Consider the following 26,313-nt stretch of genomic DNA (forward strand, 5'->3'; position numbering starts at 1 on the left):
TGGGCGGGAGAAACGTGACACTGAAGCTGAGTTTCTTGTTTCTTTCTGAAGGTCTTGAACTTCATTTGACTCTTTTTAAGAGAGTGAAAATTACTCTCCACAGCCTCTCAATTTGCTTCCTTTTCAACCCTTTTCTTCTGTCCCTTTTCTCACCTCATGATACTTGGCACTTGCCCAATAAATGATTGCACCAATAATTAGGTGTTTGAAATACATTAGTGAATAAAACAAAGACCACTGAGCTTGTGAAATGTCTGTTCCCTTTTTTTTTAGTCAGAGAACTATATAGTCAACAAACAAACAAAAACAGAAGAGGAGGACCTGATCTGGTGTCCCTGACTATTAGGAATCCAGTTATGTTTGGACATGTTCAAACATAGGAAGTTTTTCTAGTCACTCTTCTTCAAAGGTTGGTCCTTAGTTGTTTCAAGTGAAGCTAATTCATAACCATATAGAAAACTTCCTACTGAACATAAGAGCAGTTTCAAAGGTTTGAATTAGGACCAAATATTCCCTAATGCTATCTTTCAAATGTCTGGATGAGCAAACCACAAAGGAAGTGGTCATTTCCTGGATGGTCTTAGAGTTTATCATACTAAGTGAAGAAAGTCACACAAAGAAAGACAAATATCATATGATATCACTTATATGTAGAATCTTAAAACAATGATACAAATGAACTTACAGAACAGAAATAGACTCACAAACATAGAAGACAAATTTATGGTTACCAAAGGAGATAGAGGGGGGAGGGATAAATTAGGAGTTTGGGATTAACAGATACACACTACCATATATAACATAGATAACCAACAAGGACCTACTGTATAGCACAGGGAACTATATTAAACATTTTGTAATAACCTATAATGGAAAAGAATCTGGAAAAAAATATATATATATGTATATATACACATATATACATATATATATACATATATATATATAACTGAATCACTTTGCTACACACCTGAAACATTGTAAATCAACTATACTTCAATGAAAAAAAAAAGGAAAAGAAGTGGTCATTTCCTTTCTCGCTTTTCCTCTAGCATTAGGTGCCTCAAAATTAGCCTGAAATGCTAAGTAAAGAGAAATTCATCCATAATTCACAGCTTACAAGTCTAAGCCACTAAAACCCAAAGCACGTTGTGGTATGTATTGAGAATGATGGGGTTCAGAAGTCTCTTGCCTATTTCAAGGTCAATCAGTTTTGCTTTACATTAAGGAATGATTCTATAACTGTTAAGTTGCATGACTGAAGTAGAGTTGCTAACAGAATCCAGTTTTCTATGGATACACCTCAACGTGTGTCTAGAACCTATGAAATGCCAATTTGCTTATTTCAGGGCTGTCTTTTTTTTTATCTTACAAATAACATTTTTACATATATTTATTTTTATTTTTTTTCCATGGGAAAACAGAACCAAAAAGTTAAATATGTGGACCTTGGAGGATCTTATGTTGGCCCAACTCAGAATCGCATCTTAAGATTATCCAAGGAGCTAGGATTGGAGACCTACAAAGTGAATGAAGTAGAGCGTCTGATTTACCATGTAAAGGTAAGCCTGGACCAGCCTTTGAAGGATTTGAAGATTTCTCTATGGGTGTTTTCCATATATGAATTCCAGATCCTCCCCTCAGACAATCTCCTTCATCCTTGAATGATGTATATGTATTTTATAAGTATATTTCAACCATTCTGAGAATTTTTTTTTTTTTTACTGTTATCAAAGGAGAATTCTAAACCTATTTGGGAAGGTTATTGATGAAGTGGTATTGCCCATTTGGTGAAAAGTTTAACAAAACCAATAGAGAAAAAAACATTTGTGATTGATTTATTAAATACCTCTATTAAAATAACGGGCTCTTTCATGTGATACAAAAACCTGTGTATAGTTTTACTAATGCTGCCCTAGACTTCACATTATAGAGTATTTGCAACATGTCTAATGTAATATTTTGAAATTTGGTCATCATGTCCTGTATATAGGCTAAACTCACTCTCTTAGAGATTTACATAAGTCAAGTCTCAAATTCCATCTTTCATGGGGAAGCTCCATTGATCTCTCCCAAATTCCTGTGAGTTTACTGGGTTTCAATTCCCATGATCATTTGTAGCTCATGGTTCTTGCTTCCATGATACTTATGCTCATTCACATTCATGGCCAGTGACTCTCTTCTTTCCTTTGTTCTATGTCAACCTGGGTTCAAATTCATCTCTTTCTCTTGATTTTCTTCGGACCACCCCAAGCATTTGTGTACAGCAAAATTGACTGAAGTTTTGAACAGTGTGGGTACGGGGTTCAATTGCAAAAACATAGACAACTTAGAATTGAATACTGGACGTTCTAATTCTAATAAGCTCTTCAAACAGTGTGCCCCTGGGGATTTCTCACTGGCCACATTTCTCTGTGGATTCCAGTCTCCCACCATGTTTCTGCCTTTAGACTCTTCTGGCATCTCCCTGATCCTTGTTTTCCCAGCATCATTTTCTTGGTCCACAATGTCACTGATGTTCTCTGACAGGCAAAGACTCACCTACCCTGGACCCCACTCTGAAGTCCCACGGAAGGACTGGCAGAGGTTTTGAATTTCAGTCTTTCCTCTCTCTCCCTCACTTGCTTCCGTAAGTGGAAGCGAGCAGTATAGAGCCAAGTTCCTCACCAGAAGAAATCATCCCCTTAGGAGACAGAAGAACTCGCAACAGTCAGTTTTGATATACATAACAGTGTTGACACCTGGATATTATTTGTGGGTGATAATATCAAGAAGGACAAATAATAGACTGTACATTGTCAGTCGTTTAATAAAACAGGAAATAAACATCTATCTGATTTGGTATAATGCGGGTAACATTTATACATAAATGTTGATGTTCAGATTTTGTTTTATGAGCCTTTTCACCTTGCTTCCCTATTTGTCTAGTGGAAAAAGAGACACATGAATTAGAAATGAAAAAGTAGCATGGCGATAGAGTGATTTGTTGAACATCCATCAGCAGCACTTAGTAAGCATTCTTCATTGCGTTCCTTGCTTTTATATGTAGCTCATCTTGACTGATTTCTTCTGTCTTTCTTGTCCTAACCTTTAAGACTTGCAGAGACTGAATTCCCAGAACACTACGATCTCTTTTAGGTTTCTCCCGACAAAGGAGATGACTAGAAATTATATTCACTTTTCTGTGTGTGTGTGGGCAGGGTTTCTTGGCAGTCAGGAGCTAAGTTCAGGACGCTTTGCTTATCTGGAAATCTTATGGCCGACATTATGTTCCTTGTTTGAAAGAGATGGCTCAGAGTTATCAACTGTGGAAACGATGTAATACTTGAATTTTTCAGAGTGATGACCGAATAATGCTGCTTTCTTAAGCTATTTCGTATAACCCACGTGCAGCTAAGAAAATATAATTAAGCAGTATCTCTGACTTGATACAGAATAAATATATATGCCGACATTGCTTTGTATGAAATTCAAAATAAATGTTATTGCTTTTGAATTATTACAAAAGGAAAGCATGTTTACTGTAAAAATATAATAAGAAAATGTGGTAGAGAAAAACAATTAAAAAACCTCTCCAATAATCCTATCTAGAGAAAATCACTCTAAAATATTCTTTTGGTACCTAGATTTTCATGTTCCTATATTGCTATTTTCTGACTTCTGCTGTACGTGTTTGATATACTTACTTACTCTCTAATTAATTCTCATCCTGACACGATTGAAACACTAATGAATTTATGAAACAAAAGTTTTTTTCAGTCTTGATAAGGGTGCTAATTTGACCTCCTTGTGGCTGTATCCAGTGAAGCGCTACACGATAATAAATAATAATAAAGACCTTAGAGCTAAGAAGTCCTCCCCAAACTAAATATTTGTTCTCCACCATCATCACCTCCATGTCTTTGCTCATATGTCATTTTTATTATTTTGAACCTGTAAAAAGCATCTCAGATGACTCCATCCATTTCTGGGATTATTGAGCAGAACTCTGATAGCTGATCTGCTACTACATGCCGAAGAACGTAGTTCAAAAAGTTGTCTTCTCTGTCATGGTAGGCAGTACTTTGGCCATTACTCTCTATTACCTATTTCAATAACTACTGTTCCCAAGTGCAAATACTGTTCCCAAGTGGTTCATGCAAATATCTAGTATATTTCTGCCTTGTTTCTTCAGCAGACCTGCATGTATTTCTCAACCCAAAGCCTGAGCATATCAAGAGTATCAAGTGTGTTACTTCTCATATTGTCAGATCCTGCAATTCAAATCAGCCTGCTCAAAGACTCTGTTTTTTTCGATTTCTTACATGGTCGTTAAAAGAAGACAGTGTTTTACGTGCAACCTTAATAACATTAAGCTAGGGAATTTGGATATGATGGTTGGAATTGAAACTGGTGAAATGGAGCTACTCACAAAAGGAGGCAGGGCGGTGCTACAGCAGCCCATGATAGGATAGCTATCCAAAGGAAGGGTGTGTTTCCCAAGAAAGGAGGACTCCCAGTGTCACCAGTTCTCTGATAGTTCTGGAAGAAATGGTCTGTTGACAGATGGGATGTGCTCATGCTGGGCCCATAACAAGCATGCATCAACCCCCTGGTGTGCTGTGATGTGCAGGGCGTTTTGCTGTCTGCCTCTGATCTGCCAGAAATGTTTCTATCTACTGAGTGGCATTCATTTTTAGTACTACAGTGGATCTGTCTTATGGTGCTAAAATGTGGTTTTCCAAAACCTTGTTTGTGATTCAAAGATGTGATACTGAGCTATATTGGGATTTAATTATCAGTGGGAAAAGTGATCGCTTCAGCTCAAATCTATATAAGTTAGGTGTTTTCTGCACTTCTCAAATCAGTGATGCAGTCCTTCGTGCTTAACAATTATCGTGAAAACATCTACGGAAGTTTTTAATCTGTTTCACAAATCATCATGCTAATTTCTGCTAGGATAGTTTAGAAGGCAGCTGTTTACATGCCTTGAAAGTGACTTGTGAAAAATGTTCCGTTTTAGGGACTATCTCATAATTAAAAAGATAAAAAATATAAACCTCTTAAGGGATCTTGCTATATTTTAATTTGTGCCTCCTCCTCCTTCATCGTGTGTGTGTGAGAGAGAGAGAGAGAGAGTGTGTGTGTGTTTGCATGTTCACATGTGTGGTCGTTTTGTTGTTGCTTGTTTTTTGTTCTTTTGGGTTCTTACTTGGAAGGAGTTGGAGAAAATTCTGAAGTTTGGTACAATTTAGGCTATTGGCAGATAGAGTTCCTCTGTCTCAGAAGCTTTTATAAGTCTGAAATTTGGAACTAGTGTCTAGTTAAAGTATGCATGAAACTGCCTTAGGCCCAAAAGCTTAACTGTTAGGAGTTTGGTGAACGTAAAGATGTAGCGTGACTTAAATTTAAGAGCCCGACTTCACACTGATCATCATTTCCAAACTTCAGCTGTGGGGAGAAACTGAGAAAAAAAGAAAAATGCTCTGGTCTTACTTCCCAATGAGCAGAAGCCAAGCTCACTGTCAAAGTCCCTTTTGTGTTGTATGTGGTCAACCTCAGGGCTTGAAGAGGCCTATGAAAGAGGAGCCATCTCTCAAATATATTGCCTACTACTTGTTGCTACAACTGCTATTGCGCAAACAACCTCATGGAACAGGCGCCATATGGCAGAGCCCCTCAGTTTGGTGAGAACTCTGAAAGCCAGTGGAAAATACAGAAAAAAAAAAAAAGCACATAAAAGCATACAGCGGGGCTTCCCTGGTGGCGCAGTGGTTGAGAGTCCACCTGCCAAAGCAGGGGACGCGGGTTCGTGCCCCGGTCCGGGAAGATGCCACATGCCGCGGAGCGGCTGGGCCCGTGAGCCATGGCCGCTGAGCCTGCGCGTCCGGAGTCTGTGCTCCGCAACGGGAGAGGCCACAATAGTGAGAGGCCCGCGCACCGCAAAAAAAAACAACCAAATCACTAACAACTCCAGCAGTTTCTCTTAGAGCTTCAAGGTTGGTAAGTACTTGGTCTGCCTTTCCCAATCATCCAGGCGACAGTTTTGCAGTGCTTTACCACTTTCTCTACCTTTCAATCCTGTGCCATTTCTTTTCTGGGCACCTGCATCCTGCCCACTAAGCTAATGGCACACAATTTAAAATTCTGTCCTAGCATCACTCCACTTCAAGGTATCATCAAATGATGATTCCAAATAAAGAACTCAGGGATAATGGATCAGCTTGGATGAAATTGGCACTAAACATTAAATACGTTTAAATAAAGATTTAAACAAAGAATTGGAAGAATTACGACTCTAGTAAAGAATGTACTACAGACCTTTTTTTTAAAAAGCCTTTATATGGTAAAAAAAAAATATATAATCTATAAAATCAGAATGTGGAGAAGGTGAGAAGGGAAGAGGTATAAGAAAGGTGAGGGCTACTGAAATCTTCCTTCATAGCACGAAATCAGTATATCCCAAAATGATACTTGTAGCTAATAAAAAAACAAAGGCTCAGATCTCTTAATGATTTTTATGATCTTTTGACTTTATGCTACAGGGCTCTTTCTCTTGGGTTATGCAACATTTATTTGAAGTTTAGCTCTTCCTTCAGTTCCTTCAGTTTATGTTTCTTCCATTAAATTTAAGTACATTTATGTCAATGAAAGCAACAAATATGATTTGATTCTCAGATACTCGTATTTCTTTCTTTGCCCTTTCTTTCCTCCTTCCTTTCTTCCCTTTTTGTTTCCTTCCTGTTTCTCTCAGTCATCCATTCATTCGCTTGTCCATCCATATCAACCATCCATCTATCCATCCAGCCATCCAGCCATCTTTCTATATTGTAGATGCTTACACAGAAGTCTGGGATGTAATGTTATAGCTTTTTTTTTTTTTTTTTTTTTGCGGTACGCGGGCCTCTCACTGTTGTGGCCTCTCCCGTTGCGGAGCACAGCCTCCGGACGCGCAGGCCCAGCGGCCATGGCTCACGGGCCCAGCTGCTCCGCAGCACGTGGGATCCTCCCGGACCGGGGCACGAACCCGTGTCCCCTGCATCAGCAGGCGGACTCTCAACCACTGCGCCACCAGGGAAGCCCTATTTTTTTTAACCTGAATGGTACGATTTGAGGTAATTTGTTGCCTTCTTCATTGTATTTTTGAGTACTGCTTGAACTTTTTATGAAGAGCTCCGCTCATTTTTATTTTAAAAAATGCAATTAGAAAAATGTCTCTACGTTTTTTCATATTCTTTTCCATTATAGTTTATAACAAGATATTGAATATAGTTTCCTGTGCTATACAGTAGGACCTTGTTGATTATTAATATATTTTGTATATATTAATGTGTATCTGCTAATCCCAAACTCCTAATTTATCCCTCTCCACTCCTTTCCCCTTAGGTAACGATAAGTTTGTTTTCTACGCACAGACTCTACTTTTGATAGTTTATGGTCTATGAGAAGAGGTTAGGCCCAGTGTTTCCAGCAGATATCTGTGATTCTCACCTGCCTAGGCAGCAGTCTCCTGGGTGACATATCTATTGACAATAACCAAACTGCTTCCAGCCAGGCTTAGTGACTGAGCTTTGACCCTTTGAGTGTAGACAGTCTAGATCCCAAAGCAGCTGTTTGAATGCAAACCCTCAAAGACTCTTATCCTGGTATTACTGGGCCACAGAATTTTCGCAGTGTCTGCTACAGACACACACACACGCACACACACACTTCATCATTGACTTTTTTTGTGACCTTGGCCATGTTATTTATGCTTTTTACCTTGATTTCTCCATTTGCAAAAGATGGACATTTGTACCTGTCCTGCTGAGTGCTTTAAGATTTTAAAGAGAAAGAGAACAGAGACACTAACATTATTTTCACCAAGAAGCCTGCTGTGACACACTGAAGATACTACGGATGTTTTGATAGAGCTTGTTTCCTTTCCTTTCGAAAACAAACTTTTCTAATAGGCTCTGAGGAGCCTTACTACCAAGTAAAAATTTAAATGGTGAGACACCAGATAGGATAAAGCTTTACAAATTCTTTTCAAAAGAGAACCAGGCCAGTAAACTCATCCTGAAAATATTTTCGTGGGCTCCTTACACTCTGAAATATAACTTCTCTCACTTTAAAATCCAGTCTTCTCTTCTTTATTTATTTCCCATATTACTAATAGGCTAGGACGTCAGCGTTTGGATGCATCGAGACTCACATGCCCAGACGGAGTAAACAGCTAATAAAAAAGAGAAATTAAAATCCCCCTTTTCAGTTGTGTTACCTTCTAAGTTTCCTTCCGCTCCATTCTTCAGATCCTGGCATGTGGGACCATGGTTATTATTTGGCCCAATTGAGACCCTTTCCTTTGGGTTACTAAGGGGCTTTCCTTTGGGTTACTAAGTGCTGATGGTGTAGAGCTGTCAGGAGACAGTGGGCATGTCAGAGTTTACTAATGCCTAAATAACCTAAGTTCACAGAGTCAAAATACATTCATTTTCCCCCTTTTGACAAATACGTGAAATCTGGACTACTCATTAAAATAGCTTAAAGCAGCACTCTCCGGTAGAAGTATAAGATGTACCACATATGCCATTTAAAGTTTTCTAGTAACCATATTGAAAAGTAAAAAGAAAGAGGTGAAATTAATTTTAAGAATATATTTTATTTAATCCAGGATATCCAAAATATTATTATCTGAACTTGTAGTCAATATAAAACATTATTTAATAAGATATTTTACATTCTTGTTTTGTATTAAGCTTTTGAAATTTGTTATGTATTTTATACTCATAGTACATCTTAATTTGGACTCGCCCCATACTAAGCACTTTATAGCCACATATGGCTAGTGGCTACTGTATGGGACAGCAGAGGCATAGAAAGTTAGCAAATGCTATGGATTTTTGCAAATGTTTCTAATCCATCTTCAGTTTTTTAACAACCTGTCTAAAACATATGTCTAGATCTTATAACATAAACCCTATATTATGGCATAGATTAATTTTACTTATTCTAGCAACTCCAAATATATGGCATCACAAAGAACTTGGAAGTAAACAAAGAGTGAAATTCCTTATGTGCCTGTTGCTTCTTAAGGGCAAACCAGCTTAGAATCCCTTTTTAAAAACTCTCCTAGGGGGCTTCCCTGGTGGCGCAATGGTTGAGAGTCTGCCTGCCGATGCAGGGGACACAGGTTCGTGCCCCGGTCCGGGAAGATCCCACATGCCACGGAGCGGCTAGGCCCGTGAGGCATGGCCTCTGAGCCTGCGCATCCGGAGCCTGTGCTCCGCAACGGGAGAGGCCACAACAGTGAGAGGCCGCGTACTGCAAAAAAAAAAAAAAAAAAAAAAAAACAACTCTCCTAGGTGCCCAGGAAAATGCCATGTCCCTGAGATTTTCATGCATAAGGCAGCGAGCAAGTTGGAATTAAACGAGGTCGAGGTGGTCAGAGATACTGCCAGAGAGTGCTTTGGACACTTCTCAAAACCTTGAAGGACATTGCTAAATAAATGTAACGGACTAACTTCGTGGAGAGCATAAATACTTTTTGTATGATGGCATTACCTTAATTTTATTTTAATAAAGTTTTTAAATTGTCCCTGATTATGACTGACACTGGAGAAACCACAGAACTGGCCCAAAGTGTTATAAAAGATTATTGGCTTAAAATATAGTTAAGGAAGATTCCCACAAGTAATGAGTTGTAGAGAAGATAAGGCTATAGTTCAGTGGAAGATGTTTATTTATTCATTTCATCTTTTAGCGCACATGCTCCGTGCAGCAAAAGGACTGCAAAGTGACCTGGAGCCTTTTACTTCTGACATTTACTGTTTCCTCTTTTTTAAATTGGCAAATGTTAAGGGCAGCTGCTACAGACAGCATCTAGTCATGTGCAAACCAAGAAAAAAAAATCACAATTCATAATCACCTATAGTTCAGGCTCTCACAGTGAACCAAACACACATGTGCATTGTGGTTCCTGGAAACTCAGTTCAAAATTGAATTTAATAGCAACAACAATAGCCAACACCGTTTGAGATTGAAATATGTGCAAAGCACCCGTGTAAGCATCTGATATGCATTATCTCAATCCTCAGAAAAGCTTGATGACCGTTATTACCTCTTATTTACAAATGAGGGCACTGAAACACAAGGTATTTGGGTGATTTGCTCAAGATCCCTCAGTTGGTAAGTGATGGAGTGAGGACTCCAACTCTGATCCACCTCACTCCAGAGTTTGTGTACTTGGTTCCTCAGCTGAGCTGCTGACTGACACAGAAATCGTACCTAAGAGTGGGGGGAAGTCTCAAGAAAAACAAGGAAAAGGGTAAGGGTGCTGAGAATTGAACTGTGGACTCAACCCTCTTCTTTCTGCTCAGGTTCTTGCCCCCTAATACTACCTTGCTTCTGTCTTATGCCTCATTGCTAATTTTTTTTATCCCCATTTGACCTCCTGAGACCCACCTGATCTCCTAGTGGCATTAGGAGCCCACGGAGGCCACCGACATGAACTTTCCCATTTGGTTAAATAAAGGACTATTGAGAGATATTGAACTATCTCATTTCATTCTTAATCCAGGAATTTTTAAAAGTATTAAAGCTGCTCATTCTGGTAAGACTGCTGGAACTCTGTTATATCAGATAAATGTGAGAGTAGACAGCCATACACGTATCTCACATTCATTTCATTTTCCCACTGCAAACTGTAAACATAATATAGCTAGAAAAAGCATTGCTTTAAGTACAACTTCATGCTTAGGCAGAAAAGAGAAGATAAAACAATATATTTAAGGGTGAGCTATGTAGAGTAGATGTTTTGGCAGTTGAAGGGGGTCATTATGATACCTAATGACATTGATCCTTTGGATTAGAAAGGATGAGAGTCTATCTAAAAACAACATGTTATTTTGAGCTGCTACCTCTCTTTCTAAGGCCAGTGTAGTTGTGCTGCTGCTATTTTAGGGACCTCATATTTCTCCATTGTTACTTCTAGGCATTTCTCCCAGATCATTCCTTTTTTTGTGTGTGTGGTACGCGGGCTTCTCACTGTCGTGGCCTCTCCCGTTGCGGAGCACAGGCTCTGGACGCGCAGGCTCAGCGGCCATGGCTCACGGGCCCAGCCGCTCCGCGGCATGTGGGATCTTCCCGGACCGCGGCACGAACCCGTGTCCCCTGCATCGGCAGGTGGACTCTCAATCACTGCGCCACCAGGGAAGCCCTCTCCCAGATCATTCTTGACATCTTGTCTATATATCCAGGCTGGTTTCTTGACTGTAGACCCCTGGGAGAAAAAAAAAGCAATAAAAAATAAATTAGAAGAACGAATGAAACTAAATTTTTATTATGGCCTACAAGTACCTAGGTGATAGCCCCTTCCAACCTCCTGACCCAGCCCACTCTAGTCCAGGCACTCTGGCTTCTAGTGTGTCAAGTTTATTCCTATTCCAGGGCTTTTTCACTTTGAAACATTAAAAATGGCCACATACAGAATCTAAAACAACGATACAATTGAACTTACTTACAAAACAGAAACAGACTCACAGACTTCAAAAACAAATTTATGGTTACCAAAGGGGAAATGTGGGGGGAGAGATAAATTAGGAGGTTGGGATTAACATACACACTACTATATATAAAATAGATAAACAACAATGTCCTACTGTATAGCACAGGGAACTCTACTCAATATCTTGTAATAACCTATAATGGAAAAGAATCTGAAAAAGAATATATATATATATATATATATATATATATATATATCACTTTGCTATACACCTGAAACTAACACAACGTTGTAAATTAACTATACTTCAATTTTTTAAAAGTTAAAAAAAAAGATGGCTAGATGTTCTTTGACACCCCTCCTATGGGAAGGGAGAGGGGGGTTCTATGCCCCCTCCTATTGGGAGGGCTCTGTAGCTGATTTGACCAGTAGAATATTATGGAAGTGATGCCGTTCCAGTGTTGGGGCCCAGGCCTTAAGAAACTGGCAAATCCACTTCTCTCTTGGAATAGGCACTCTTGGAGCTTTGAGTTACATCATGTATGAAGTCCAAATACCCTGAGACCACCATACTGGAGAAGCTACATATGCTTACTCTGGTCTCCTGTCCCAGCTGAATCCGGCCTTCCAGCCTTACCTATCAAGGCACTAGACTTGGCAATGAAATTGTCTTGGACGTCCAGCACAGTCAAGCCTTCAAATGACTTCAGCTCCAGCCTGTCTCTGATACAGCCACACTAGGACCCTCAAGCAAGAACTGCCCAGCTGAGCCCAGTCAAGCCATAGAACTATAAGAGATAATAATAGGCTAATGTTTTAAGACATGGACTATTTCTTTATGCATCAATAGATAATCAAAACATACTTGCTATTTCTTCCATTTGGAATGCTCTTTCTCGGGTCTCAGGTATCCCCTCCTCAGAGGCACCTTCCCTGATAACCCCACCTTAAGGAGTAGCCTGTTCCACCCCACCTAATATTCTCTATCCCTAATTTATCCCTTCCCTGCCTTATTGTTTTTTCAATGCACTTACACATGCTTAACATAATATATATGTATTCGTTTTTCGTATGCCTTCTCCTGGTAGAATGTAAGCTCCATGAAGGCAGAAGTTTGTTTCTATTTTGTCCTCTGAGGTACCGCCAACACTTGGATGAGGACCTTGTGCATAGCAGGCTTTAGGTAAATGTTTTTTGCCTGAATGACTGAACGAATGGGTCTTTGTCCCTATGTGAGCCTGTCCCTTTTAGAGTACAATTGGGCGGACTTTGATTTGGTATTGTTCTTAGGGGCAAAAGTGAAATATTTTAGTCACAAGTAATCTAGTCTTACAGATAACAAGTGCCTGCCTCATCTGATATCAAGAAACCAGGAGACCCCCACCCCCATCTCAACACGTACACCACCAGCTTCCACCAAAATTCCACAACTGAAGACTACTTTCTTTGTCCACAATTAAGTTACAAATAAACTTACAAATACAGAGGTAAACAAAACAAATCCTTGCCCTGAGGGAGCTTACATGTTAGCTGTGTAGGACCAGGAGTAAGTAAACAAAAAAAAATATAGAGATATATATTTCTATATTTTCAAAATATAGAAAACCCAACTTATATACCTAAAATAAAATTGGAATTAGCCATATTTGATTTTATATTGCTTTTAACTTGCAGTAACTGACACAATCAAGAAATATGATAAAGGGCAAAATAAAAAAAGGTGTAAAATATGGATTTTCTTAAAAGTGAAGTTAATTTAGATGTACCAAAAATTCATATATTCTTTTGTATGAAACTTTAAAAAAAATGCTCATTTTAAATGTAACACTCTCAGCTCTAATGGGTATATGAATTGATTTTCAATTTTAGAGTTAAAAATCGGTTAACCACCAAGTTGTGGAATTATGCAAAAAGCTTTGGCTATTAAAATCTGTTACTTTTCCCACGTCAAGATTTAATAATTTCTACAAAGGCTTTAAACTTTTTAACCAGATCTGCTAAATCTCCCATATACATTAAAGCGATGTGTAATAAAACATCTGCTCAGCCATATTTGAAAAAATATATATATATATATGTTATCGGAAAGTCCCAAGTGCTACAAAGAATGGGAGGTGTGGGGATGTGAGAGAGTGGGATCCAATATCAAATAGAATAGTCAGGTAGGGCCTCCCTGAGGAGGTGACATTCTAACAAAACCTAACTCTCATCTGTAGGGTTTGCATGATGTAAATACTTCACTGTGGCTCAGGTCAACCTACCAACTTCTCATTAATTAATACAGAGTTGGGAAGAGAGGAGCACAATCGATTCTCCTGAGTCAGCATTCACAAGCCCCCAGCGCCACACTGGAAGGTCAGAGGACCTATAGGCAGTTATAAGAACATTGGCTTTTACTCTGGTCATATGGGAATCCACTGGAAGATTTTAAGTAGAGAAGTAACGTGATCTGACTTTTGTTTTAAAAGTTATATTCTACAGAAGTTCACTCATGAGCAAATAGATACTCTGTGTGTTTATGTGTGTGTGTGTCATGTGTAGCCACACATGTACATATATGCACACGAGCACATGGTTATATGTATATTTCTTCTTCATATATGTTAGTTCCCCAACCACCACTCTGCTCTTGCTTTTGGGTAGATACAAAAGAAGAATTCACATCCTTTCCTACGAAGGTCTGATCCTCTTTCTTCATTGAGGCATTTAACCAAGAGCCTGCTGAAATAAAAATGCCATATATTATCATGGCTTTTAAGAATATGTTGCTTATTCACCCTTAGAGCTTCTCATAAAAGTGAAATCAGGCACACATTGTGAAGCCTTAAGTTGTAGTCACAATTAGTTATATTACTTCATTTCATTAATTGGTGATGAAAGTATTCTTAGGATTCTGCTCTGTCCTCCAACTCTGAGGCTCATAGCATTCTATCCAAACGGATTTATGTACATTTAGGAAACATAAGGGTTGTCAGCAGACATTCAATAACTTTGAAGGGGAACATTTTGAAACTATACTTTGGCCAGTCTGCATTTCTCACTTCTCTGGTCACGTTTAAATTTACTTTCGGTCACCGTAAATTAGCTAGCACCCTGTGGGCTGCTTTGGAATTTAAAGCAATCATATGAGACAGTATCCCTGAATGGAATTTTACAATTGAAGCTATGCATAAGAATGGTGTTAGAGGTATTTTAGGAACCTTCTAAGTTAATAGATTAATTTCGAGTGAGTCTAAATGATACAGATCAAAGGAAGAGAAAATACTTGTATGGTGACAGGCTTCCTGAGCATAAATACATAGGCTTGAAGATGGAAAAAGTGAGATGGCTGAAAATAATGTCCAGAAGAAGAAAGAAGTAAATGCTTATAAATTTCACAGAAGACATGAATATATCTTAAATACAGTACATCTTAAAGAGTGTCTCTCCTAGCTATGAGAGAAACAGCCTTTGTCTCAGTGGTCTTTTGCTAATATCTTCCACCAACTTGAAGATGTGTTGGCATTATTATATTAAAGTTCCTCATAGCCTTGAAAATATATTTTTGGGGGGGAAAGTCAAAGATAAAACAACCAGCCCATCTGTAATAATATAAAGATTGGGATAACATAGGTTTAGAACCCAGAGGACCTGGATTTGAATTTCTGACTCACTACTTATTAGCTGTGTGATTTGAGGCAAGTTTCTTAACCTCTCTGAGCCTCTATTTCTTAATCTAAAAAATGAAGATAATGATAACACCTTCCTCATAGGGTTGTTGAGAAAGAGAGAAATGAATTAAATATGTAAATTCCTTGAAAGAATCCCTGGTACACAGCAAACATACAGAAAGTGCTAGCCATGATGATGATGATGGTGGTGGTGATGGGATGGTATTTATGATGTTTGCCTGTCACAATCCTTATTTCTCTTAGCCACCTTCTTCTTGCTCATGACTCATGAGTGGAATTCCCCTAGAGGTTTTTTTTAAGCATATAGATGTTCATCCAAAGTACCCCTTAAGTGAATTTCTTTGAAAACTCTTTCTTCCTGAAATGAATTGTTTCAAATAAGCAGATGCCTCTGGGATATTCCTTTCATCTCAGTCCAGCTGGTAAAGTTTGAATTTCCTTAAAGTGTCTTCAGAGTGTATGTGAAATTCACAAGTTGCCTCTTTGCCAGACTTGCCTCTTTCTTCATCTGAATCTCACTCCAGGTTTCTCCTGCCAGGGCTCTTCTCTGCTAGACTCCAGAATGTTTTTCTAATTAGAATCTGCTCAGCACCCTTCTTACTGCCTCAACAAGTGACTCCCTCAAATCAACACTATTCTGCCACCAGGGATTAATGTTCATAGCAGCAAAGCTCATTTGGGGGCCAAGGCAACCTTTCTATTTATGCATAAAGTCTCTTTAGATTTATTCCAAAGTGGAGTTCGTATTTCAAAGCATTGAATTTGAAATCTGGGAATCTTCTGACTCAACTAAGTGAATCATCATTTTGGTCTGTACCGTTAGAGATAGTAAGCATTTTCCCTCACACTGTTTATGGAGTGAAAAGTTGGTGTCTTTACCGGCATTAGTCAGTGGCCGACGTTGGAACTGGGTGAATTATTCAGTGGAAAGTAGAATACATGTTGTGTTGGAAACATTCAAGGATGTGAATTTCCATCTTGTGAGGACCTCTCCATAGAGAAAGGCAGACTGACTCTGGAGTCACGGCCCTTTGTTAAAGTCCTGGGCTTTCAGTAAATTCGCTATGGACCCCGGGTATGTCATTTACTGCTTCCCTCTAGTCTATTATCCCTCTAGTCTGTAAAGAGGGACTATTATCCCTCCAGTGTTGTCATGAAAATTAAATATGATAATATATAAATGACTTTATAAATATCAGGTACTTTTACTATTCTAAAAAATCTTACGTGGTAGAGAAACCCTTCAGGAGGGAAATTTTTTTTTGATAACTTGCTTTTTATTTTATTTATTTAAACGTGCTTTTTAGACACAATTTTTGTAGACCTAGATCATCACATTTCCTCAGATTTCAAAATGATAGTCTGCTAACCCAAAGAGGATAATTACTGACATCCGAGGAAAAACGCATTATGAGAAAAATCGTTTCTTTTAGAAGTCTTAATCTCTCTCTCTTTCTCTCTCTCTCCCCTTTGATGTTGTCTGTGCCTGAGTTACAAAGAGCTTTTTCATCTTCTCATTACTCTGTATAGTTTGGGGACATCAAAAGCATTCGGATAATATCTTTGAAAACGCACCTGTCGTCTGGCACCTGTGACCCCAGTGAGGCTACAGTTGGACTAGGAAAGGGGTGCAGTTGTTTGGGATTAGTTGAGCTGCTCTCTGAGGCTGGAGTTCAGGGTCCAGGTCTGGAGGTTCAGAGAGTACTTGACAGAGAAGGTGACTAGATGAGCACCTTCCCTCACAAGGGTGTACTGGGGTGAACAGTTGGGATTGATTGTTTCTGCTGGTAAATCCCAGCATGCAGAGTGATGTTGTAAGGGCAGGAAGCTTTGTGTCTTCTGCTACAAAATCATCCATGGGCTCACACAGTGGAATTCCCCTAGAGGGCCCCGGGGAGATGTGTTTGGAAAGAGACATTGTATTTATTAAAAGTATAACAATAGCATCCTTCTAAGCACTTTACATATAGTATCTCATCTAATCCTTGCTTCAGCCCTGGAGGTAGGTATTATTATCCACATTTTATAAATGATGAAAGTGTCGGCGATGTAAAGTAACTTACCTCTAAGGTCACAGAATCAGTCTGTTTCTAGAGCCAATGCTCTCAACCTCTAAATGACAGTTGGTGAATAAAAAAGAATGAAATAATGCCATTTTCAGTAACATGGATGCAACTAGAGGTTATCATACTAAGTGAAGTAAGTCAGAAGGAGAAAGACAAATACCATATGATATCACTTATATGTGGAATCTAAAATACGACACAAATGAACCTATGTACAAAACAGAAGCAGACTCACAGACATAGAGAACAGACTTGTGGTTGCCAAGAAGGAGGGCTTGGGTGAAGGGTGGAATCGCAAGTTGGGGTTAGCAGACATGAGCTGTTATACATGGAATGGAAACGACAAGGTCCTACCGTGTAGCACAGGGAACCATATTCAATATCTTATGACAAACCATAATGAAAAGAATATATAAAAAAAGTATGTGTATGTATAACTGAATCACTTTGCTGTACAGCAGAAATTAACATAACATTGTAAATGAACTGTACTTTAGTTAAAAAAAATTAATGAGAGTTGGCCATACCTTTTGTGGAAAGAAACGTGTAGGGACAGTAGTGATGATATTAGTCGGTATTTACACATTTGCCATGGGCGAGGCACTCTTTTAAGAGACGTATATGCATCATCTCACTGCTTGCCGGCAGTGACCCTATGACATTGATTCTATTAACAGCCACGTTATACAGAGGTCAGACAGTGGAAGTCATTTGCCTGAGTTCACATGTGGTTACCTAGTGCTGTGTTGAACATCACAAGCTGTGCTCTCGCCTCTAATCGCATGTATGTGGGTGCAAAAATGGATCCTTTTCAAATGACTTCTGATGTCTGAGTATTCTAAAATAAGGGTTGGCCGTGATTATGATTAAGCCAGTGTCCCTTTTTTGCTAAGACTAATTGTGTTAGGTTTTATTTCTTTACTATCCTACAATTCAGTCACCTATGATGTATTTTTTACTCACCACCCCTCTGACGCCAAATGTGTGGGGGGTTTCCCATGCCAACCAATTCTTTAGCTCTCTGGACATCAACTGGGTAACCCACAGTTAAATTCAATTCTGACACTACCTGAAGTTAGCGTAGGCTCCACAAATTAAGAGCTCAGTCCCACAAAACTGCCCCCACTTCAGATGCCAGTCGAAATTTCCAGGCCTCGCCTACTTCTGACTGACAAGCTAGAAATCAAAGGTTTCCCATGACATACTCTTCAGGTTTGAAACTGCTAGAACAGCTCACAGAACTCAGAGAAAACAGTTTACTTACTACTACTGGTTTATTATAAAGGACACAGATGAACAGCCAAATGAGGATGTGCATAGGGTGAGGTCTGGAAGGGTCGTGAGTACAGGAGCTCCTGTCCCCATGGAGTTGGGGTGTACCACCCTCCAGGCACGTGGATGAGCTCTAGTTCACTGACCCGGAGGCTCTCTGAACTCCCTTGCTTAGGGGTTTTTATGGAGGTTTCATTTTTGTAGGCAGGATTGATTAAATCATTGGGCACTGGTGATTACATCAAGATCCAGCGTCCCCCTTCCTCCCTGGAGGTCCAGGGAGTGATTAGTGGTTGGTTGCCAAGGGAACCAACCACTAATCACGTGGTTGGTTCCCTTGGCAACCGGCCCAGATCCTGAAGCTATCTAAAGGCCCATTAAGAGTCACCCTCATTAGCATAAACGCAGGTTTGCTTGCAAAGGGTTTGTTACGAATAACAAAGACACTCCTCTCATCCCTATCATTCAGGAATTTCCAAAGGTTTTAGAAGCTCGCCAGGAACTAGAGACAAAGATCAAATATATATCATCACAATGTCACACTATTGAAGAAGTGTTGACTTAAAAAAATGCATAACGTGAGAGTTGTGAGTTAAGTTTGATTTGGGGCAAAATGAGGACTGCATCCCGGGAGACAGCGTTCCAGATAACTCTGAGAAACTGCTCCGAGGAGGTGAGCGGGGCAGCCAGGATATAGAGGAGTTTTGCAGCAAAGGGCAGGTAGTCAAAAGATTATTGTTAATTAAAGAAAACCAGATATCTCAAGTTAAGGAATTTGGCGCTTTTCTGTGTATGGGAAGATGCAAGAGTCTGGGCTCACTGAAATCATTCCTTTGATATGCACCTCAGCTATCTGGGGCCTGTATATTCATATGCTGAGTTTCCTCAGGGCTCACCTCAGGGAGTGGCTGCAGTCTGATGGCTGCTAGATGGCATGTATTCTTTTCAGCCCTGAGTTTCCTCAGGGCTCATCAGCTCACGTTGGAGGGCTGCAAATCATTGGTGACTGTGACACCCTTTGTTTATTGATATGGCAGGAAATGTTCCATTTATAAATATTCCATCCCATTTATAAATATTCCATTTATCAGAAGTAAAATTTTCCAAACCGTAACATATCTATATGAGCATGCAATTTTACAACTCTTTAATAATGGTTATTTTAACAAGCATTTTATCAGGTTTTTTTCTGTGAAAAACCACATTGGATTTATTAGTTAAACTAATATTAGAGCTGGGGAAACTATCTTTCGTGTAAATTATTTATGGAGGATTTTCTGAAGTCTTAGTGAGAGTAAAATGATCTTTTCTCTAATTTAAGTTTACATATAAGTCAATGCAGCTAGCAGAACATGTAACAATGCATAGAAGGGAAGATTTCAATATTTAGACTTGTTTAAAATTTATTGGAATTTGGGGATCATGTGGATTTTAACTCCCAGGTCCTTTCCTAAATAACTCAAAACATACAATAGTAATTATTTTTGTAAGGTCCTTGGAAACATTTTTCCGATGGCAAATTCACTCTTGCTGCTAGCACAAAGCTCCGTGTGAACATTAATGGGATTTTTAAATTATGACCTGTGATGTAAAAGTGAGCTTTGCTTTGTAGGCCGTCTATTGCCCGAAAACTGCGTTTGCCTCTTGGTGGGTGTCAGTAGATACCCTCTTGGTGGTTGAGCCAATAGACACAACCAAGCCAAAGCGAGGGAGAGGGAAGGATTTATTATTACTTGCAGCAAGTAAGGAGAACACTGGGGATCTTTCCCAAAGCAGTGTCTCCCCAACAGCAAAACTGGGGAAGTTGTGAGCTACAGGTATATGCATAGTCATGAGGGGGCTTGAGCAGAGGAGAATTCAGCATAAAATTGGGGCAAAGGTCTACAGAGTACCAGCTTTAGTTGATTGAAGTCAGGAGGGTCATCATCATTCCAACTTCCACCTGGATGGGGGTGTTAGTTCCTGCAGAACTCAAAGGTATTGCTATGTATATCCCTTGAGGGAGACCAGGACCCTGCCCCAAGGCTGCGCTGTTGTTTCTTGACTACTCCTCCCTTGTTTCTACATCCCTTTCCTTCCCTGATTAGCAACTGTTTGAATCTGCCCTTTGGAACTCAGGCAAGGTCAAGGAGGCTGAATGAAGCCCATTTCCTACAAACAAGAAAAGGGAGACACAGGAAGGGTTTGTACCCGGGAGCCCCACAGGGTCCTGCTCAGTTTCACTTAGATTTGATTACAGACTTTCTCCTCTCAATTTCCCCCTGTCAATCTGTTAAACTATGTGAATAGTTTGTAGCAGCCCTGGTAATATTTCTCATTTCCTTCAGCAAGTCTCCGGTGAGGATCACGGAGAGGATTGGGACCTCCCCACTAATCCTCTCCAAAGAAAACACCCCTATTCTCAAAGGAGGTCCCGTTGTTCCTGGTTCTACATGTTTTCCATGAGGTTTGGGCCCCCCCTAGAGCCCAGGGATTGCGAGTCTTTAGACATTGCTGCAGTCTGTTGTGCCCATTCCATTGAATGGCTGCTGTGGTGGAGTTTCCCAGGAAGCCAACTCTGAGATGGAGATGGGCATGCAGGAGGGTTATTAAGAGGTGCTCTGGGCATCGACAGTTGTAGATAAGAGGGGAGAGAGGCAGGAGTTGGCAGAGGGAGAAGTCAAACTGTTGCAGGAAGGAAAAGGTGGGGTACAAGAGGAGGGTCACGCCCCAGGTCTCCGATGAGTCCCTGGGACGGGCTGCCAAGAGTGAGTCCTTGGCTTCGAGCAGGAAAGAATTCAAGAGTGAGCCGCAGTAAAGTGAAAGCAGGTTTATTTAGAGAGATACACATTCCATAGGCAGAATGCAGTCCACCTCAGAAAGTGAGAGCAGCCTTGGGAGAAACACACTCCACAGGCAAGAGTGTAGGCCATCTCAGAAGGCAAGAAGCCCCCAAATATGGGGTGATTAGTTTTAATGGGCTGGGTAATTTCATAGACTAATAAGTGGGAGGATTATTCCAACTATTTGGGGGAAGGGGCGGGGATTTCCAGGAATTGGGTAACCACCCACTTTTTGGCCTTTTATGGTCTGCCTTGGCCTTTCATGGTGCCTGTGGGTGTGTCATTTAGCATATGCTAATGTATTACAATGAGAGTATAATGAGGCTCAAGGTCTAGTGGAAGTCAACTCGTCCACCATCTTGGATCTAGTTGGTCCTAACCAGTTTATGCCGTGTCCTCAATGGCTGTCATTCTTTTAAAGGTTGTGCCCTGCCCCCTTCCTGTCTCAAAACTGTTATATATTTTCAGTGGAAGCCTCCACTAACTCTGCAAGGGATTCTGAAGGTGGCTGACACTTCAGAACTGTCCTGAGTGGGGCAGGAGGACAAGACCTTTCTACCTTCACATCAGTCAGTCATTGGAAGTGGGCTTCCCAGAGAAGGCAGCATGACCTTGGGCAAAGTGGTTTTTCTGCAGCTGGGGTCATCTCTGAAGGGGGCTAAGAACCAAGGGCTGCCTGCCAGGAACACTCCTAGCAGGTGAAGAAATAAGACCCTTACTTCTGAATGGGGAGATGGGCAAGCTTATCACAATGTCCACCATACTGACCACTTGGGTCGACCACTCTTCTCTTTAGTAGTTCTAGACAAATCTTTACTTATTGGGGCTTTTGTAGACCTTGACACCTGGCTAACAGAATGGCTGTGGATGGAGAAGCATAGGGGCGTTTGGGGTAAGATAGATGCAGTCATGAATCCTGCTGACTATACTCTCCATGAAATAGCTCCGTTTACCCAAAAACTGGGGGGTCCATCAAGGGGCTTTGCAATACACAGCCATGTAGCCAGGTGACACCGTGAAGCCAGCCATGTGCCGTGTTATAATTATGGTGCTATAATTCTGTCTCTATGGACCTGCCTCTCCAACTAGACTTTGGAGCTCCTTGAGCCTGGGATTGTATCTTATCTCATTTCTGTGTCTTCAGAGTGTCACATGGTACCTGTCTCATATCTGTGGTCAGTATGTTTTTACTGAATGAAAGAAATTGTCCAAGTGTTCATAGCACTTAAAAGGATGATGCCTAGAGATTTTTCCCGGCCCTTTACAAGCCTATCAGTAAAACAATTCTAATTCTCTTCATCATTTAGCTAGATATAGTGTTAGTTCTAATTTAATAGTTAGATTTTGGTTAGGATTTTGCTTAGGGCTTTTAAAGTCACAAACACATTTAAGCAGACAGAGTGGAATGGCGATGAGGTGGGCCTTATTGGTGCCTGCTGTTTCCTGTGCCCTGGTGACCATCCAGATCTTGGATCTCCTGCTGCATGAGAGGTGGTATGAGCTGGGGAACAGGCTTGACTTTAAGCATGGCTGAATTTGAACCCCTCTCATTAGCTGAGTGATCCTGGTGAAGTTGTTTATCCTGACTCACTCTCCTCAATCTGTAAAATGGATCAATATACAAATGTTCATGCAGCATTATTCTAATAGCCAAAAAGCGAAAACAACCCAAATGTCCATCAACAGATGAATGGATAAATAAAATGAAGTCTATCCATACAATGGAATATCATTCAGCCTTAAAAAGAAATGAAATTCTGAAACATGTTACTACAGCCATGAATCTGGAAAACATTATGCTAAGTGAAATAAATAAGATGCAAAATCCATTTATATGCATGTGGTACCTAGAATAGGCAAATTCATAGAGACGGAAAGTAGAATGAGGAGGTTAGTGGGAGGGGGAAATGAGGTGTTAGTGTTTGTCGGATATGAAGTTTCTATTTGAGATGATGAAAAAGGTCTGAAAAGGGATCGTAGTGATGGTTGTACAACATTGTGAATGTACTTAACGGCACTAAATTGTGTACTTAAAAATGGTTAAAATGGGGCTTCCCTGGTGGCGCAGTGGTTGAGAGTCTGCCTGCCGATGCAGGGGACACGGGTTCGTGCCCCGGTCTGGGAGGATGCCACATGCGCGGAGCGGCTGGGCCCGTGAGCCATGGCCGCTGAGCCTGCGCGTCCGGGGCCTGTGCTCCGCAACGGGAGAGGCCACAGCAGTGAGAGGCCCGCGTACCACACACACACAAAAAAGGTTAAAATGATAAATTTGTTAATTTTATGGATGTGAGTTATATCTCAATAAAGCTGTTAATAAAAAATAAGATTACTCTGTGGTGACCTAAATGGGAAGGAAATCCAAAAAAGAGGGGATATATGTATACGTATAGATGATTCACTTTGCTATACAGCAGGAACTGACACAGCAGTGTAAAGCGACTGTACTCCAATTACAAAAAATAATAAGGTTAATAACAGTACCTATTCCATAAAATACTTGTGAGGATTAAAAATGATATATGATACATACTACTAACTATAAAATAGATTAACCAACAAGGACCTATTGTATAGCACAGGGAACTATACTCAATATTATGTGATAACTTATAAAGGAAAAGAATCTGAAAAAGAATATATATATATAAAACTGAATTGCTCTGCTGTACACCTGAAACTTAACATGATATTGTAAATCAGCTATACTTCAATAAAAAATAATTTTTAACTTGCAAAAATGATATATGAGAAGTACCATGCACAAGCACCAAAGGTAGTTGTTACTAAGCATGACCTAGAAAATAAGCATTTGTTTTATGCAAAAGACCACATAATTCTAAAAGGCAGTGGTGCTTAAGGACGGAGGTGTGCAGCTCTTTCTCTGGCCTTGAGATGGGTGCAGGAATCTTCTCTAATAATAATCCATATGTGTGTGTGTGTGTGTGTGTGTGTGTGTGTGTGTGTATACAATTGGGTGAGAGCTGTCCTTTCCCAGAGGAAAAGCAGAGTGCTTCTCCACTGTACATTGACCCATTTTAACAGAAGGCATATGTTTGACATTGGTCACTGCCCTCCCACCAACCCGAGCCATCCTGTGGTCAGTGGTAAGTGTTGTCAAGAGAAACGCAGTGGTATTTCAGTTAATCACCATAGGACAGTGACATGACTTCACAGATGAACTAATCATGAACACCTTCTAAATACGTGATTAAAGCATAACTGCCCTCTTGGCATTGCTACTATTTGTTTTGAATATCCTCTGGCCTCTAAACATGGTTTCAGATGAACACAGCATTAGATTTTTTTTTTTTTTGGCTGTGCCTTGCAGCATGCAGGATCTTAGTTCCCCAACCAGGGATCAAACCTGTGCCCCCTGCATTGGGAGGACAGAGTCTTAACCACTGGACTGCCAGGGAAGTCCGTAGATTTTTATTTATGGGTAGTTGTAGATCATTAATTGTCATTGCTGTAGAGTATTCCATTGTGGGAATAGAACTCAATTTGTTAGTCCATAATACAGTTAATGGACATTTCACATTCTTGTGTATGTGTTTGGAGAACATTTTCTTGGGCATCTAGAAGTGGGTCGCAAGCTGTATACATAAGCATCTTTAGTAGATACTGACAAAGAGTTTTCCAAAGTGGTTCTACTATGTCACATTCCCATTAGCAGGACATGACAGTCTGGTTGCTTCTTAATCTCACCAACACTCGGTATTGTAATCAAATTTTCTCAACCTCAAATCCGTGCCTCTTGGGGAAGAGCCCAAGATAAGTTTCAGTTACACTCCCCGGTTTTATATGTAGAATTGTTTGTATGTGTGCGCTTTACTGGAGAGATTACATGGTTTTCTACAGAGTTTCAGAGGGACCCTTATCCCAGAGAAGAGCAAGGACCACTGCTTCAGGTTTTTGGCTTTCTTATAATGGTACACACAGTGTTTATTTGAGCCAAGATTTCTCTTGGGAAAGCTAAAACTGCTAGTGCTGATGCATGTTGGGTAATGTGTTGGCAGTGTTCAAAATTACACACCCTAAGAAAAAGAGGTTACATTTATTGGGATATTCTAGATGCCTGTGCTAATTTGATCTAATAAACACTTACGTGTCTACAAATTGAAAGAGTGAAAAAATTGGAACAGGAGAATAGATTTTAGCTGTGGGCGTTATTCTGCTTTGGAAACAACCTCTTAACATCAACGGTGTGTCCTGATGGTTTGACATGTGATACAGCTGGAAATGGCTAATACAAGCAGCAGAGGATTAGGGGCACAAAGGCCCGCATCCTTCTCAACACACTGTTATTCTTTGATGTAAATGTATGGGCTGATTTTGGAAACTCTCCCCTGTGGAGGCCTCTGTCTCCATCAGCATGTGTATTTACAACAGATTATGAAAGTAAAGAGGACAAAGATATTGATCAGGTTTGGGGGGGGGGAAGAATTACAATTCTCAGCTTCCTAGTTAAAACATTTTAATTTTTTTCAGAAGATATTAACTTTCATTGTATTTAGAAAACATTCAGTCAGACTTCTGTCTCAGATGCTGAAGAATTCCTCTTCTTATTTTAATAGTATTTGCCTTAGTCAATTTGGGCTGCTATAACAAAATACAATAGATTGGGTGGCTTATAAACGACAGAAATTTATTTCTCGTAGTTCTGGAGGCTGGGAAGTCCAAGATCAAGGCTGCTGGCAGATTTGGTGATGCCGTCTGCTCACTGTATCCTCGCTTGGTAGAAGCTCTCCAGACTTTCTTTTATAAGGGCACTGATCTCATTCTTGAGGATTCAGCCCTCATAACCTTATCACCTCCCAAAGGCCTCCACCTCCAAATACCATCACACTGGGGGTTAGGTTTCAACATATGAATTTGGGGAGGCACACAGACATTCAGTCTATAGCACTATTCATCCAATCAATCATCTATCCTTCCATCCATCCGTCCAATCATCCAATGCTCGTCAAACACCAATTGAATATATAACACTCTTAAACATTATAGGAGGAGGCAAATGT

At 40.1% G+C, this 26,313-nt stretch overlaps 1 protein-coding gene across 3 annotated transcripts in view; it reads left to right on the forward strand.

The window, feature by feature from the left end:
• The window catches only part of MAOB (monoamine oxidase B), a 111,145-nt gene that overhangs the window by 44,603 nt on the left and 40,229 nt on the right, over positions 1-26,313 (forward strand). For 2 of the 3 annotated variants that reach the window (XM_019943583.2, XM_019943582.3), the window contains exon 3: positions 1,425-1,562. In XM_019943583.2, the coding sequence (XP_019799142.1) occupies positions 1,425-1,562 (138 nt within the window). Of the gene's footprint in view, positions 1-288; positions 410-1,424; positions 1,563-26,313 lie in introns of those variants that run through there. The other variant, XM_073799323.1, reaches the window with a different exon arrangement.

This window comes from Tursiops truncatus, chromosome X (assembly GCF_011762595.2).
Source record: "Tursiops truncatus isolate mTurTru1 chromosome X, mTurTru1.mat.Y, whole genome shotgun sequence".
NCBI lineage: Eukaryota > Metazoa > Chordata > Mammalia > Artiodactyla > Delphinidae > Tursiops > Tursiops truncatus.